A 17,349-nucleotide genomic window follows, 5' to 3' on the forward strand; every position below is an offset into this window, starting at 1 on the left:
TATTAAGATTATATATCAACAGAGAAGTGAGTGTCTGCAATAATCTCTGTTTGAAATTGTATGGCAAAACCTTGTCACTTTTGGAACAGGAGGATTACTCTGAACCAGAATAGGACAGTGCCTGTCCAAACAAAAGCCTGGACATGATGATCCACAGGATTTAGCCCCATAGAAGCTTAACAGTGGGATGCAAACTGAGGCTTCTGAGAGATGGCAAATCTGCTGCTTACAAAAACTGCTCTTCTAGAACAAGTAGGTAAACATAAACCAAGTCATTTCCAGAGACAACACACCAAGAATCTGGGATGCTGATCCCTTCCACCAACAGAGCTGCTGGCAAAGACTCTGATTTTGCTGTCGCTCAGCAGAAAGGCAGTGCTGGTGTCAGATACCAGACAACAGCATCAGAAGAAGCAGCAATCCTCCAAAAAGAGACAGGCACACATTACAGCATTTGTGCAATGAGTCAGAAAAAGCTGTAAATCAAGCCAAGATCCTCTGGAACAAAGCTGCTTTAGGAATATAAAATCTCCGTCACGGACTGAGGATCTAGGAAGGCAAGTCATTCATTTGGGCTGAATTTCCCATGCTACCAAATTTATGTTGTAATTTCCCCCCTTCCTCAGTGGCTATTGCAAGGCACGTAACATACTGTACCCTTTTGGGGTAAGACTTAATTACACATAAGTAGTTTTGGTTCTGCTCTCAATTCTGCCACAAATTCAGTGTATGACCACTGGAAAGTAACATATTTTATTTGGATTTATCTTTAAAAAAAAAAAAAAGGAAAATTTTTTCTAAAACTCTTGTTTGTCCAATTAGAACATCTCAGCAATGGTTTTCTAGGGGCTTTGTAGAGCACATACCGAAATAAATAAATAAATGGTAGTTATGGGTCAACGCTGTACAAATGGCAAATGAAAATGATCTTCCCTAATGACACCATGAATATATATGCACAGAAACTATAGAAATAGTAAAGGTAACTTTAAAATTTAATCAGAAAATCAAAACAATGGAAAAATATTAGGAATGTAGAGCTCATCAGGGCAAGCAGAGTCAATTAACTGTTCAGCTGTCCAAGCATAGAGCAGAAAATCTCTTTTTCGCTTATCACCGAGTACAATGACCACTATGATCCCAGCTGTAATCAAATACATAATTGAAAGAGAACTAAACCAGAGAAATCAAAACCAAAAAACACAGGGCCAGATCTGACTGACACACCACTGACTCCAGTGGAATTAACTGGTCGGATGCTCTCACTCACTCCAGCAATCAGAATTTAACAATTATTACCCTGAACAGCTTCCCACTGCTGATGGGACCTTTCCCATACACTAGAAAACTTATGCACAATGACCTACATTAGTACAACACACCTTTTTTTTTTTTGCTTTTATGTCTATATAAAAATTAGATGTGTATTGTTGCCCTAATATTTACACAAAGCATAACAATGAATTCAGTTGCTGGGTCACCAGCAGTTCATCCGCACAAGAGCCATCTGCATCACTGCATTTCAGGCTGTTGCAATGCACAAAATGATGTCACGGGGAACAGACTGGCTACAGCTTCACCTCTACTCACTGTTCTATTTATGAAGACTCATGACAAAAAACTGTAACAGGCAAATAAGGAAAACAGCATGAAATGCATCTACAATAATAGGGAACAATTATCTGTCTTGAAATGTAACCACTTGGAAATTCAGTCTGTCAAGGAACTGGACATTTAATTATTATAATCATTCTAAACAAGAACTAATTGAAACTGAAGATTCACTTTTATCTAGACTTTTGCTTATGAATTTTAAGTATGTTACCTATTAGGATATAACCAAATCTATGAAAATCCAAACAAATTACTCCCCTTGCAGTAAGCCTTCCTTATGCAGTACAAGCCCGCTTTCCTTTTTTTTTGAGGCATCTGAATGAATATTTCTAGCTAATGGCTAAATTCTTTTCCATATCTAGATTCAAAGAGGCAAGGAATATGTATACTTTGCTATTCCCCTAGAGAACAGATTTATTTTAGGACAAGAAAAACTATGCCTGCTTTCAAATTTTATCTCTTCCTCATGCTTTCCTGCCACCACTTATGAATGTAAAAGTTAAACTACCTAGAACTATCTAAGGAAATAAATCTAATTTCACAGCTATAACCAAAGTATACCCTACAATAATTGCTACTGATTCTGTAAGTTCCATCTTTTCACCTTCATACAACCTTGACAGTTACTAAATTACAGTTGAAAATACACTGACATAATTTATTAACATGGTCCCATCAACTGACTTAGCATTGGGATCAGATTTGTATTTTTATGTTGTACTGTATGTGAGAAATGCCTCAGACAAATCCATAGAATCATTCAGGTTGAAAAGACCTTTAAGATCATCTGTACCAGTTTTAACATCAGCAATTTCTTTCTATGGCCCCCTAGGTTACATTCATGACCTAAACTCACTTGGAACAATTTTACATATCTTAGTGTCATTAAGAAGTGTCCTTGATGCACCACAGAAGTTCAGGTGTGTGCTTCCATTAATTCCAGTTAGGTCTCAGATCTTTGGGAATTCAAGGTGCATGTCAGGTAGAACCAAATATCCTTGATTTTCTTCTTGAGAAATTATAATGTACCACTGTACAGTAAAATCCAGGTTTAGGGACTGCAGCCACAGTTGCAGGGAGAAGCACCGTCCTTTTTGCTGACTCATTTTGCAAGTTCAAAGAATAAAGTCAGGAACACCATGACAAAAAGGGTCTCTGTGCAACAGCCAAGGAACAGTTCATGTGCCGTAGTCCTGGTAGTGACCCACAGGTTTAGTCTTTGCTACCGTGTTACCTATGAAAGAAGAGGAAAGAGTTACCTACACAGAATGGACCAAACAAGGATGACAGCACGTGCTTTGTTGCTGCAACAATGTGCACACGAACACATCATGAATGAACGTGACCCAGCCAACCTTTACACCGTGCAGAGAAGCAGAATCTCCACGCCAGTGTTAATTACGCTGATATTCAATAGCACAAGGGAGATCTACAGATAAAGAAATGGCCATTCACTATTAAATTTGGCACTGGCACCTCATGGAAATCTCCTATTTTACTTTGCTTCGTGTCATTTTCAACACCAATGCCTACAGCACGAGTGTGCAGCCCAAAAGACCATTCATGCAAACCGCTACCCATTCCCAGCGGTCCATTTTATGGATGGGAGGGAACCAGGGAACAGGCAGCACATGGTCTGCAGAGGGGAAAAGTTGTTCTTGCAGAAGAAATCTCTCCCAGACAGCATTTCTCCCGTGGGACCCCACAGCCTCTCCCCCTTCAAACCAAATGCCAGGGGCTGCAGGGACCTGTGTTTAAGCCTTAATGCACACACAGGCACAGACCCAGCGGGTTTGGGTACACAGTGAGGAGGGGTCCTGTTGGATTTCCCACCCTGGAAATGGATGAGAACAAGCAGCCTGCAAGGAGGAAAGTTTTGTCAGCTCTGTTCTGTAGTGTCTAGACGTGTCACAAAACTGAAGAGACACTCAGCATAGAGAAGTTTTTATTTCCTTCCCTGAGGGAACTGATGGAAGATATGAGCTCCTCAGCTTTTCACATTTTAACTGTCCCACTCAGCCAGTAACTATTCATCCAAATACTGAGCAGCATCAGCAGTCTCCCATGCTTCGAATGCTTCAAGTTCCACAATTTTTACTTATTTTCATGGAATGAAAAGATAGAGGACTTAAAATTGATTAAATGGCATTTCCTCTTTCAGTGTATAATTAACCTGTGGAAGCCATTGTCCCAAGTAGCACTGATCCCAGGGTCTTAGAAAGCTTTAAAAATTGATTACAAATTTAAATGGTAATGAGATCATCTCTGGTGCATAACAGAAAAAAAAATTAATATGGAATGGATCTCAACTCTTTTGTTTTAGACATAAGGCAACTATTACACTGGAAGAACTTCATGTACGTGTACATTTTCTGTAATTGTCCCAGAGGGTTTTGCTGTGTGTGATTTAAGCATCCCAGTTCTGAGACTCACAGGTGGCTGTAGGGTTTGGGCTACTGGTCTGACAGTTCATATAGTCCTCCTTGTGTAAAATTTTAATAATACACTTAATAAATATCTTGTTGGTTGATCTGAGACAAACCTTTGGTTCATTTTCAAAATCAAAAACTAAGTTATATCATACTTTCCTTTTCTCTGTTAACAAGGGAAATTTTCTTTCCATTCTATTTCCCTTCCAATTCAAAAATAGTGAACTTGAGTGCCACAAGCTTCTGTTCTGAATCTGAAGTTACCATTGCTCATTGTATTCGTGCAACAACTATATCTTGGTTGACAGAGAAAACCACCCACAAGACAGGCAAAATACCTGCAGGGGAAATATGGGTGCCAGGACAGATTCTGTAGCACAGCTGTTGCTGTCTAGCAAGTAGATATCTACAAGTGAGCTTGTCATCCAGGGTTTCCTTGGTACAGAAGAGAGAAAGAAATACTCATGGGAACATTCTTGTGGATGGGCACAGCCATGCTGTGAGATCACCCATTCCTCCCCATGTGACTTGGGAGAATCCTAAAAACTCAGCTTGGTTGGAAATATTCCTGCAGCTGGGAACAATGAATCCCGATGAATCCCCTTAGATTCCCACCTCAGCTCAAGTGCCAATTGTTTACTTACTCTAGCCCTCAGAGAAATCTCCTATGGTGATAAAAACCAATGGAAAATGCACTCCACATCCCAGCAAAATAGAGGAAGAGTTTAGTGAGACAACATTTGCCCTCATATTGCTACACTCTGCCCTCTCCTAGCCCCACACAAACTCACTGGAGTTGATGAATTTGCACAGGTCTAATTGCAGGCAGGATGATTTGTCCCGCTTCAGCTTTATAAAGACATCCCTAAGCTCATCAGAATGCAATACCACAGTCTGTACTTCACTGGTTGCAGTACTTGTCATGGGTAATAAAATAAACGATCCATGCCAAATTCACCCTTCTATCAGTAAACTCCCACTGACTCAGGCTGCCTCTTTTCCCTGAGTAAGAGCAAAAGTCATGAACACGGTGTGAAAAGTAATAAACACGGTGTGTGTGACTCGTGGTCAGTTGATCTCAGTGAACTAAAAGGCAAATTTTCCCAGGAAGGAAGAGGCAGCTGCATGAATGAAGACTTGACACCTCAGGCCTTCAGTCATCACTGACAACATAAAGCTCCTTGTTCTGCCCCTCATCCTTCTGGTATCTACTGAAGGTGTCAAGGATATTTAATGCTGGCTCAGTCTTATCCAGTAAGGTCCTTTTGGTATAAGTTGCCAGCTCTCTTCTGGTATGTCCAGAGATTTTCTTATTCAATATCTAAAACTCCTGCTTTGCCCTTCAGCGTGATGCTACAACACTACTCCTTATATCTACATAGGAGTAGTTAAAAGTCAGTGCCTGAGAAAAACTTTAAAGGCTGGGGGTAATCTTTATCTTGCAATAACTGACTGCCAGTTACCCACACTGATTCTAGAGCATGCAGACCAAATTTCAGGTGTATTATCCACCACAGGACAACAGCAGGACCCAGGCACACTATGGACTACCTCTGGTACCTGATAAATAAAACTGATCACAGGATCACAGAGCAGTCTGGGTTCAAAGGGACCTCAGAGACCACCTAATTCCAACCCCTCTGTCAGGGGCAGGGATGCCACTGCCTCTGATCTTCAAAACAAGAACAGGCTTTTTCAGACTGGTTGGCTTGGCCAGATTTTTCCAGCGAGCCTGACACTGTGCAATGTCAGTAACTGGGCTTCAGATCGCTGGTATCACACCACAGCTGCCCAAACCTTCTAATGTTCCCTCTTTCATCCAGAAATTAGTGCAGTTTTCATTCCTTAGAAGAACCATTATTAAACAACATTTGGTGAAAGTATTTGCTTATTAACTCAGACTGTAACCTAATCAACAACATTCATTCCCAGATAGAAGAGGCTGTAAAGGGAAAAGCTGAGCATATGTCTCTCCTTGCTATTGCCTGCTAAAGACTCCTGGTTTATGATATAAATAGACATGCAGTTTGTGACTTGTTGAACTTCGATGCACTGAACTCATTTTAAATTGTTAAGCAGACAGAAAAACATGACATTTACCCTCTGCTGGCCATTAATTAAGAAGTAAGATAGCATAGCAAAGGGTTGTTTTGGGTTTTGTTAAAAAACAGGCCATCTACAGGATGGTCTGTAATTAGAAATGATCCGAACCAACCTGATTTCCAGTAGTGCTCAGTGTCACACAGTTCCTGCTGCCATCAGTGCAGGTTCTCAACAACTCCCAAGCCATGCTGGTACTTTCAAAAGTTAAGAGGGCTTTCCAGTAGCACAGGAATTTACCAGTGTCACCTAAAGTTAAAGACCTTGGAGGCATGTACTCCATCTGCAAATTGAAGGATCGATCCTGGAACATGATTATCCCTCTAGCACTGGTCACAACACAATAGTTTCTTTGCCCACTAGAGACTGAAGCAGGGCCTTTTTCAGTTTGACTCCAGGAGTAAAGGGGCTGTTCTGACCCAGTGTTTCCCTCTCTGAGAGCAATTACATTAATCACTGCTTTCCAAAACACTGTAGAGGCCAGTACTGGTGCTCACACCCACAGATGCAATGCCATAAGCAAGAGCCACCTTTAAATATAGGCAATCTCTGTACTTGCCTTTGTGGTTTTGACTTTATTTCCACTGCTGCAAGACCAACCTGAATAGTCTGGTAGTACTTTACAGTCCTCTCCATCCAAACAGGGGTTCATATGACACCACCACTTCTGTAGGACAATGGAAGCTAGAAACAGGAAAGAGAAACAGGATAGAATATCTTTTATTACTATTGGTTTTAGCAGGGAGGTTCGTCTGTGCCATCTTCCAACTGCTTGGTTTCAAAAGGTAGCACCAACAATTACTGTTTTACTAGTGAATCACACAGAGTGCTTTTGAGCTAAAAAACTTCTCCAGCCCTCAGAAGGGTAAATGCCATATGCAAATGGTGAAGACAGTCAAGCACCACCAGAGACTGACTCCAGCATTTGAACTGACCTCTGGAAATGCTTTTCCATCTCCATTGACTACAAAAATTACTTGCCTCCTTCGTTTACATGCTTCAGTCAAGTACCTGCTGCAAGGTGGAATGAAGCTGAGGCTTCTTATTTAACCCAGATATGCATATGCAAGACTGGATGTAGAAATGCCAGTTTCTCCCTTCACTGGGTGAGAAAATAGAATTGCACAGAGATATAACCATATGAGCTCTGTTAGCAAACAGTGCAGGTAAAAACATGGAAACCCCTGGCAAGCATTAGATTATCAACTAAAAATCTACTTGCAGTTGCACTGGTAGTTTTTCAATATGTTTTGGAAGACTACAGTAGCACACCTTAACTGTGCAAATTTATTAATTTTCTACCCTTAAGCCAATTTCTATTAATAAGACCATGCCTGTTATTTTTACAAATGTAGTCATGACTCTGTGAAACTGCTGGTAAAAAGATATATACTTTCCCACAAACAGCTGCAAACATCTGCATGCACTTCTCAGTTTTGCATTGTTCGTGGGACTTACCAAATCCCTGAAAATTATCATGATATATGTCAGTTAACAATCCTACATAATCCAGACTGAATTTCAAAATAAAATATGGCTTAAAATGTTGATTTAGCTAGTCTGCATTATTCCATTATGTTCACCAACAGCTGAAATGCCTGCTTGAAAGGACAACACACTCAAAAGAGATGAACAAAAATAACAGCCTACTTCAAGTAAAGCACTTCTTTCCTTTTAATTTTAAGGCATATTTGTACTTCTGCAACCTTTAAATTAGGGTGACAAGCAGGCAAGCTGACATCAGGATATTGCTGAAGTGTTCATTCAGTACTTTTGTTTTGCACTTTCACTCAAAGCCTACGTGAAAAGCACTGTGAAAAAACATCCTTCTGGATCAGCAGTTTGGCTTTCCTAAACTAATTTTTCAATCTTATAACATTATAAAATAAGTGTATGAAGCAGTATGAATTTTCACTAGCCATTTGGGTCTCAGATCATTTGCATCAATGCTGATTGATTGTTGACAAAGGGGGTGAAACTTGACTGTGCTTCCAAGGAGGTGAGGGATCATTCCCACTCCAGGCGTACGGTCCAGTCACCTATTTTATCTATTTCATCTCTCCTACTTTCTAAATTTATTCCAATTTCTATACCACGTTTATTTTAGGTAAACACAGAAGCCTGAGGGCACATGCAGAGGCCTCTGAGGAGGTAGGAGATCCTGGCAGCAAACCAGCTGTGATTTCAGAGCTCTGCCTCAAAGCCAGCGAGTCCTGGGGAGCCTGGCTCCATCACCACAGCTCTGCACAGGAATGCTGGGAGAAGGGATGCAGTGACACTGAGGCTTTGCCTGCACTCTGACAGGGGAATGTGCTTTCATATACCTGAAAACATAAGTTCAGCTTCAGGTCTGGAAGTCACCTGTTTTTCCTGTAGGTATCTAGAATCCCTTGTGCCTCAGTTACTCCAATAGCTCCTTTAGTTCCATGGATTCTCATTGGATTCCTGAGAATCAGGCTGGCAAAACTCTAGTTACTGGCTGTCCAAAGGTGTTTTCCAGAGAATGATTTCTCCCTGGAACGCCCACCAGCCCCACAGAGCCAAGAACATGCTATCACTGCCCCACTGGGCAGCAGCACAATTTTTGTCAGCTTGTTTGGCAGTTTTTGTGGGGCTCTGTTTTTTAAAAAAAAAAACAAACCAACCAAAAAAAACCCCCCACACACAAACAACAAACCAGAATAAACACCTGTGACATAGTCTGAAATAAAAGCAGGGAAATTTTCCTCCCTTTCTGCTTTCCTTCCTCTCACAAGCAGCCAAACTGGTGCAGCTCAGAGGCAGGTAACCTTCACTGAAGGAACAAGGGAGGACAGATGGGGCAGAGAGGCCAAAGGAAAACTTCCTGAGAGAGCCCTGCTTTTGGCACCTTAGGGATTTCTTTCCCAGGCAGAAAGAGGGGTGAGGACAAGGTCACAAAGGATGGAGTGAAAAAAGCTGGTGTGCTGGGATAGGTAGGGCTGGGTAATTCAAGGTAGGAACTACAGGTACCAACCCCCATGTGTGTGATCAGCAGCAGAGGGACAGTTGCTGACCTGATGTAAATGATCAATACTACTGGATAACACCTGAAGTTCAAAGAAAATAAAATACTACCACAAGCCAATTGCTCTATAAAATCTTTTCTTTTGCTTAGAAAAGTAACTTTATGCTTTGGGTATATCCTTCCCTTTAAACTCAGGGCAAAATATAGGCAAATTAAGCAGGCCTGCATTCAGGAAAAATGTGCTGAAAAAGAAAACTAAGTGTCTGTATCACACTATAATATGCAAATTCAAGACACAAACTGTTTCTGGCTTTCACAGTGTAGAAGCCTACTGAAGGATATGTATAGAGTGGGAGAAAACATCTAATCCTGGGGCTAGGGAAAGATAGTGAGTTCTGTAGCTCAGAAACTATGACTGTAGTCCCACATGCCTGCAAAAATAAGTGAAGTCTGCTAAAACATTACCCCAAGGGGTGAAGGGGAATCAAAGGCTTCTACTTGAAAAATCAAAATCTTACATTCATAATATTTTGTTGCATTTAATTTCAACTACATTTTAAGAAAAAACAGCTACCAAATTCCTTCAGCAATTATTGATTGAATCAAGTTTCTACAATATTTATAGATTTCTGCCATAGAATGGACAGTGTCACCTTTGCCATCCTTAAATTAGTTTAAAATAATGCCCGACTTCTATTACCTGTTATATGTAAAAGCATTTCTGCTATTTGATGTGTCACCTAAAAATACAGAAGATATTTCTGATGTAATAAGAAAACTCCCTAACAAATTGCACAGTTAAAGTTGATTGTATTCCTGAATTATAGGGCATGAAAAGACTAAGCATCTAAAAAAGAGAAAATAAAAATCTACTTTCTTTAATATCTGTTTTGAGAACCTCATAATAAGTTTAAAAAAAAAAAGAAGAGATTCACATGTACTTAGAGTTTTATGTTTGAAATCAAGTATTTCTGAATGCTAGATTAAAATTGGACTTTGAAGCTTTTGTTTTATACCTCACTGAAATGGTTGCAATTTTATGTGCAAAAGAATGAAAGCAGAAGGGTCTTGCTTACAAAATGGAGGATTCTGGTAACTTTGAGTTTAAAAAAAAATAAATCTGTCTTGGAGTAGCTTTACTACGTAAAAAAAAGAGCAGCATCCTGTCCTTGGAATAGACTAAGGTAACTGGGCCCCATTTTTCATTCCCCAGGGAGGTGTCCTAGCTCAGACAGTGTCCTGTGCAGCCCTGTGCTCACTTCACTCTCCAAACTCTGAAATATTTGGGATTGCCACACTTGGAACTGAATTAACTTGGGGCATCATTGTAGCACTGCTGTCCAGTGTAAGAGCCCATTAGGCACATAAAATGGTGAAAAGAGAACAGCTCTCAATATCAGCTGTCCAAGCACTATCTGCATGTCCAGCCTTAGGGATGCATTTATTATCTGTTGAGTTTTAACCAACTCTCTTAAGACACCTGGAAGAGTTAATACCATAAGCTCGAGTTTCTGGGCTTATGCAGTTTTCAAACTAGTTTTAAAGGAGAATTCTTGTGTGAAAAAATTAAGGAGCTTTATTGGCACACACACAAAATGGACTAGTACATATATTAAGAGGATTAATTACACCAAGATTTATGCACAGACTCATTATCATCAATGCACAGAGATGTTTCCAAAATTAACAAAAGGAAGGATTACGCTCTAGAGGCAATGGGGGGGGAAGTCAAACATCAAGGAGACTAAACTCCTCAAACAATGAGCCACGAGTGAGCAGGAGGCTGCTTACCTTCCACGCACGAGGGCTGGGCCCGTGTTGTCCCAGCCACCTGCCCCGGGAAGCAGGAACACTTCACTGTCTGGGATCGCTCCTCGATCCGGTTCTTGTTGCAGCAACGGTGCACGGCCACAACCTCACATGTCCCTTGCTTGACCTGGTGCTGGCCTAATAAATGCAGAGACAAGTGATGGAGAGCAAAGCAAAACATCAGCGTGTAAAGGAAGAGACACTTCATACAGTCCTGCGAGGTGCTCAATCTCCCCAGTGTCAGCTTAAATCCCGGAAAGACAAAGAGGCAAAGCACCTGGTAGGATCTGGCTCGTTCCCTGAGTTTATCCTATTCTTACTAACAAAGATTAGTTCATCATAAATCAATTTTTCAGTCTATCTTCCCTGGCCTTTACAGAGCCACAGGGAGAAAAGGAAGTTGGAGTAGTCAATTAGGTAGGAAGAAAAGACACGCAGACAGAAGAAACTCTTCCTTCCTTTGGCTTCCTGTCTTCCATTAGGTTTGATACTCAATTCTTTCCCTTTGTAAATGGACACAATGGACAGGATAATGTTTAATGCAGGAGAGAGTTATCTTAAATAGTAGGGAAACTTTCCAACACAACAACATATAAGTACTGCCTGTTACTTGCAGACAACAAGAATGAGGTAGGCTGAAAAGCTGCCATGGGCAGTCAAGTTTTGTCAAAAAAGAAAAAAAAACCACACCCAAACTACATGGATTTCCCAAGTTCCCTCCTAGACCATTCTGAATAAACCTGTGATAAATATTCTATAAATATTCTAAATACTCTGTGCTCTTGAGTGCATTTCCTCACAATTCGCTGTCCTTTATTTCTCCGAGTTATTTTCCCCTTCCTCTCTTTTCCTTGCTCTTGCCTTCACATCTGACCTCACTGCTCCTTGCACCTGACCCTTTTCCTCCACTGCCAAACTTACTCTCTGTCCTGCCTAAAACCCTTCCTCAGAAACTCCACAAACCCTTCTCCTCTTTGCATAAGTCATTTTCCACATCCTCAGTTCCCTGAACAGCCTTCAAGTGCTTCATCTTGCATTTGTCTTGTCTTATTTAGAGCAGAGCCTTGGAAGGCTCTTATCTGTGTTTGTAAAGCACCTTGTAAATTAACAGCACTACAGAACAGGGGGAGTTATTTCATAAGTGAGCTAGACAGAGAGACAAGGCTGAGAATAATAAAAATAGTCACCATCAAAGCAGTACAGGCTCCTGATATGAGAAGAGACGACAGCACAGTTATTGGTGTAGGTGTGGCTGGTATCAAAGGCACAAAGACTGAGGAAAGGCAGGGGAAAGGGAGAGCACTCTTCAGGAACAGACAATCCTCCAAGTGGCAAATGGGGGATTATCCTGTTTCCTATTCACTCCAGGCTTGCTCTGTTTTGGGTTTGTTGTTTGGGGTGGGGCTTTTTTTTGGTTTCTGGATTTTTTTTTCTTTTTTACAAAATCTGTTACTAACTAATATCAGACACAGTTTATTGGCAGACTGAATTTTCATGCAGGTACCTAATATCAATATCATAATAAACATGGAAAAAATGAAAAAAAGCTACTAGTCCCTTGGACAGTAGCTTCTCTGTAAGTCAATATGGAAAACAAATACACAGAAGACGAAGTAAATTGGCCACTTCATTCCAAATTATGGTTCCACAAAACCCCTCACATGACAATGCTTGGAGTTAATAAGGTGGCATGGGGTTCTGACAGAAAAGATTTTGTAAAATGAAGTTGTTAATTTAAGAAAGTATATTTATTTAATTATCTGTGTATTAGATCCAGAGCCTGAGTCAAAACTCTTTGGAGTAAACAGAAAAAACTTCCATTGGTTTCCTACAGTGCTTACTGTGGTGGTCCCTGCATTCACTGGAGTCAACAACAAAATTTCTATTGACTTCAGGAGAGCAAGGTCATTTTGGACTGTCTCTTGAGAAGGAGATTTTATAAGGGAGGGGAAAAAAAGCAAAAATTTTTAACTGCCAAGGCCACATATTTGTGTTTGCCATGTATCTCATCTGAAAGACCAAGTGGCCAGGTCTTCATTTTAATTGAAGTCATTAGTCACCAGATATCAGATGCCAAGATAAAAGCCTTTTTCCCAGAAGGTACATCATAAGGATGGACTAGATCCAGCTCCAACACTCAGTATGTAGCTGCAGGAATGTCTATTTTCAAGCTCAAATCCTGCTTCCCTCAGGTGAAGAGTCCTGTTAAGCCAATACCAAAAGAAATCAAACAGGTTGGCCCTGAGCATACAGCCCCAAAAACCTGGGGCTCTCTTTCAATTATGTTGTTTGAATTTTAAAGCAGTGACAGCTCTGCCCTGAAGTACCAGGAGCCAACAGACACGCTGCTGTTTGCAGAAGGCAAGATTAGGTTACCTCATGAATACACCCTTTGGTTTAGTAGCTGTTTTGCTGTCACTTATTTGGGCTTTGCAGCTACACAGGCAGGTGAGGGGAGGTGTCCCCTCTTCACCTGCTGGCAGAGGTGGGTGCTAAGGTTTGAAAGCACCCAAAGGAAGACAGAGCTCTCCTCCCTTGTCCCTGGTGCACAGCTCTTAAGGAGTAGAACACTAAAGGAACTAAAAAGCCACAGACATCTGCATGCATCATTTGCATTAATTGGATTGCCCTTGTAATAGTCTTTCCCCTCCTACATGTTCTCATCAATATTTCCTCCTGCTTGTTCACACATATCTTAACACTTTTTATTCTGCTGAACACCATACACATTTCTTAATATTCAGACACATCTGTGCTGAACAAGTGCTGAGGGTTAATGTGGTGGCTTCTGGTCCTGTTTTTGTCAGTGTTCAGCAACCTTGAGGATAAGCACTCCCATTTGCAGAGTGGCTTTTACATTTAAGAAAACTCATAGAATATCTTAACCAACCATCAACTCAGCCTATTCCTGCCCATATCCGCTGAAACCTGTTGTATCTGCATTCAGGTGCCCAAAGGCAGCAAAAAGAAGGTATATAAGAATACTCTCCTGCATGTTTTAATATTCATCTTGCACTAAATAAACCTTCATCTCAGGTTTAAAGTACATTTAATGTACAGCTGAGAGTGTACTGACAGAAACACTCAAGAACAGCCTTACAGTATGTTATAACTCAGAGAGTCCCTGGAAGCCAAGTCATTTGAGGAGCAGGGACTGAAGAGTTTTTAAAATATGAAGATCACAGTAAGTGAATTCTACACCAGACACATCAAGAAAGCCATTTCAGGGAGAACTGCAGCGAGAGAACGGGACAAAGCCAGGCTGTGGAGAGCAAAGCCCATAAATTCATAGCTCATCACCTGTAAACCCATTCAGATCTGCAACTTTAGGGCTGTCAATATTTGCAGTTGAAATTCAGTTACACCATCACATTTAAATAAGAAAACTCTCCAAAGAGAGCTACGTTTTATCAGCAACACTACCACAGAAAGGTTCCTGTCATGGAACACCTCCCAAATATCAAGGACAGAACATCTGCCAGCTGGGCACTGCAGAGGATGGGGAATGAGTGTTGGAAACTGTGGGGCTCTGGGTTACCTCTGACCAGGAGTTGGCACATGTGTTGTGCCAAACTCCATATCCCAATTTCTGCACAGCTTAGCTTCCCTAGAAATACCAGCGTTATTCAAGCTCACTAAGGACACTTTCCCTCTCTCTCCATAAAGGGCACAGACATAATGGGACAGGACTTCCTAATGGGAGCAACCTCCAGGACACTCCCTGCTACGAATTTTCCTGCCTTCCATTATGAGATACCTACAGATAACAACAGGTCTCAGGTGCCCAAGTCCAGAATGCCCCTTAGTGACCTCAAGGAGTGGCCAAATGAAGGTTCTGTGACCAATTCTTTGTTATCTGTGGGGTTTTCAGCCCAGAAGGATGTACCATGCAGAGCTGTGAGACAACCCCCAGAGTACTCAGAGCACACAGCCATCATCTCTGAAGAGTAAGAGAGTTCAAGCCAGGAGGTTATTAGGCTTTCACATTACAAGCCAGCACAAGTGTTGTGAGTAGAGTTGACTCAATAATCACCACTGAACTGTTTATTCTCAGTTTATTACTTTTTTTTCAACTAACATACTAGACAAGACAGTATTTTCACTTTCTTCCTACAAGTCAGAGGGCAGATACTCAATTAAAGGTTCTAAAACTCTTTGAAATGCTCAAATGAAAAGAGAGAAATACAATTATTGTTAATAAAATATCAAACATCGTAGTGTTGTACTTCAAAACTACAAGGAACTTATCAAAGAAAGAAGAAGGCTTTCAGAAGGTTGTTAACCAATTCTGTCCACATCCATTTCATCTCTGTGACTAATCCTAATCACTCCCAAGGAGTGCTGTTTCAATGCAATATACATGCAGGTAGCATGCCTCAACCAGAAATTCTGAACAACCTCCTCTTTTTCTACTTTCTTGGCTAAGAAACATAAGGAAAAGACAGATTTAAAGGGAATTTTTATCTCTGTTTCATAAGCTGCCACCTCTGATGAAGACAGCAACTGTACTGTGGAGAGCAGCACATCGAGGGAGTAGGACAATATGAGCCCAGCTCAGCACATTCCTCAGAAAGCCTCCAAACCAACGAGATTGGTCTGCACAAAATCAACTGCATCATTTATTTAAAGGGTAAGAGGATGGCTGTCAATGGGAAGATGAACAGCTTTGGAACCAAACATTGCAGACAACATTGAAAGAAACACTGATGCTGTTTGGAAGAGGAAGGCACTCTGAAATGTTGGTGCCAGTTCATCATCTGTTCTGCCTTCATTTCATGCTGGTTTTGCTTACAAATACGTGAACTTGCAGAAGCACAGACCAAAAGGCAAATATTGTTAGAAAAACACATGTATTAATGGAAATAACATTTGTTCTTTTTCATATTATTTTCCAAACATATTTACAAGACCCTCTCCAGCTCACGGGGTGCTTTGGTTTGTTTTTTTTCTTGGGGGGGAGCAGAGATGGGGTGTTTCTAAAGATAAAAACTCTTCTCAAGAGAAGAAGCTAGAAGTCATTGAGGGGTAAAATTAACAAACCATCTTCTAGGCTGAGAATTTCAGCAGAGCTTTTCTCTACTACCATTCCATCAGCCACTGGATTTTTTTCAGTTTCACATTCATGTCACAAGGTTCTGACTTAGATGTTCTTCCTCCTCAAGGATATAGAGTAGATTTAGATAGATAGATAGATACATATACATATATACACTTTCTCATAAATTGCCTGTGAATATAGAAATCAGTTCAGTGTCACTTTTAAAGTTTAACCTTTCAACTTGTTGGCAGTAAGAGACTGCTCAGAGATAGTCCAGAACTGCCATGAAAGCTCAGTTCAACTGCTCTAGAAATAAACAGACAAGAAATATCTTCCCATAACCACCTGCCCATGATAGAAGGCAAAGTCAGATGTAACACACGCACCAAAATAAAAAAAAAAAGGGAGCAAGGAATCCAGTTCACTATTCATTACTCTCACAATCAAATACACAGCAGTATTGTGATATGTAGAGCCAGTATCTGTAGCAAAAAAAGCAAGCAAAGATACAACAATCTTCCAGATGAAGGAACAGAGGTTGATGCTTCCACAATGTGCAGGTTTCAAACCAGACTTTCTTTCTCACAGCCCATAAAGTTACAGCTTTTGTTCCAATCAAGACAGCTGTGCTTCATCTCTTGCAGAAAGCAGGAGTGTGGTATGTGCAAAATCACAATCAGCATTTGAACTGAGGAACCTGGGAGCCAGCCCTGAACCACTATAACTTGTGCAGGGTGAGAAGTGACACCCGAGGTAAAAAACAACTCTAAAAACAAGCAACTAATTAGGGAGGAACCCTGGGGGTACAGTAGATATAGCTGTATATTTGAAAAAAGGTGAATGACCCCAAACCCTGATAATGAGACTCGAAGAGTTAATGAAATCAAAAGCATAACCCTTCAGAGCAGGTGGAAGAACCTGCTGACACAGCTGCAGAGAACTATGCAACAGTGAATTCTTTGGTGAGTGTCAGAGGTCACATCCATATGGAGATTAAAATCCCCTGGAATAAGTAGCATAGGTGACCTTAGACCAGACACAAGCACTGAGACTTCTCCAAGGGATGAAGCATTAAATCTAAGCAGTCAATAAATCAAAACAGCTGAGAAGGTGCTGTAAATAGAAAAGGAAGGAGGAAAAAGCTGCTGCAAATGGAAAGGTGGATGAAGGGTGACCTGGAAGCAAAAACAAATTAAAACATGAGTGTCTCTACCTGCCAGAATGCTACACTGAAGTCAATCAATAAGGACTGCCTTTCAGCTGGGCAGCAATATTCCTCCTGGTTCAAGCACACATATCACTTGTACAAATGAAATCTAAGAGCCTAAAACTTCATAACACACCTCAGACTAAAGCAGAGCTAATCATTTTCT

General features: G+C 40.8%; 1 protein-coding gene across 7 annotated transcripts in view; it reads right to left on the minus strand.

Moving 5' to 3' along the window:
* Window positions 1–974: 974 nt before the first annotated feature.
* FAM19A4 (family with sequence similarity 19 member A4, C-C motif chemokine like) overlaps window positions 975–17,349 on the minus strand; it is an 80,264-nt gene continuing 63,889 nt past the window's right edge. For 5 of the 7 annotated variants that reach the window (XM_027700969.1, XM_027700968.1, XM_027700973.1 and 2 more), the window contains 3 exons: window positions 10,921–11,076; window positions 6,744–6,827; window positions 975–2,848 (listed from right to left, as the gene is read on the minus strand). In XM_027700969.1, the coding sequence (XP_027556770.1) occupies window positions 2,793–2,848; window positions 6,744–6,827; window positions 10,921–11,076 (296 nt within the window). In that variant the 3' untranslated portion in view covers window positions 975–2,792. Of the gene's footprint in view, window positions 2,849–6,702; window positions 6,828–10,920; window positions 11,077–17,349 lie in introns of all 7 variants that reach the window. The other 2 variants (XM_027700974.1, XM_027700976.1) reach the window with 1 other exon arrangement.

This window comes from Neopelma chrysocephalum, unplaced genomic scaffold (assembly GCF_003984885.1).
Source record: "Neopelma chrysocephalum unplaced genomic scaffold, ASM398488v2 Primary Assembly neopelma1_147, whole genome shotgun sequence".
Taxonomy (NCBI): domain Eukaryota; kingdom Metazoa; phylum Chordata; class Aves; order Passeriformes; family Pipridae; genus Neopelma; species Neopelma chrysocephalum.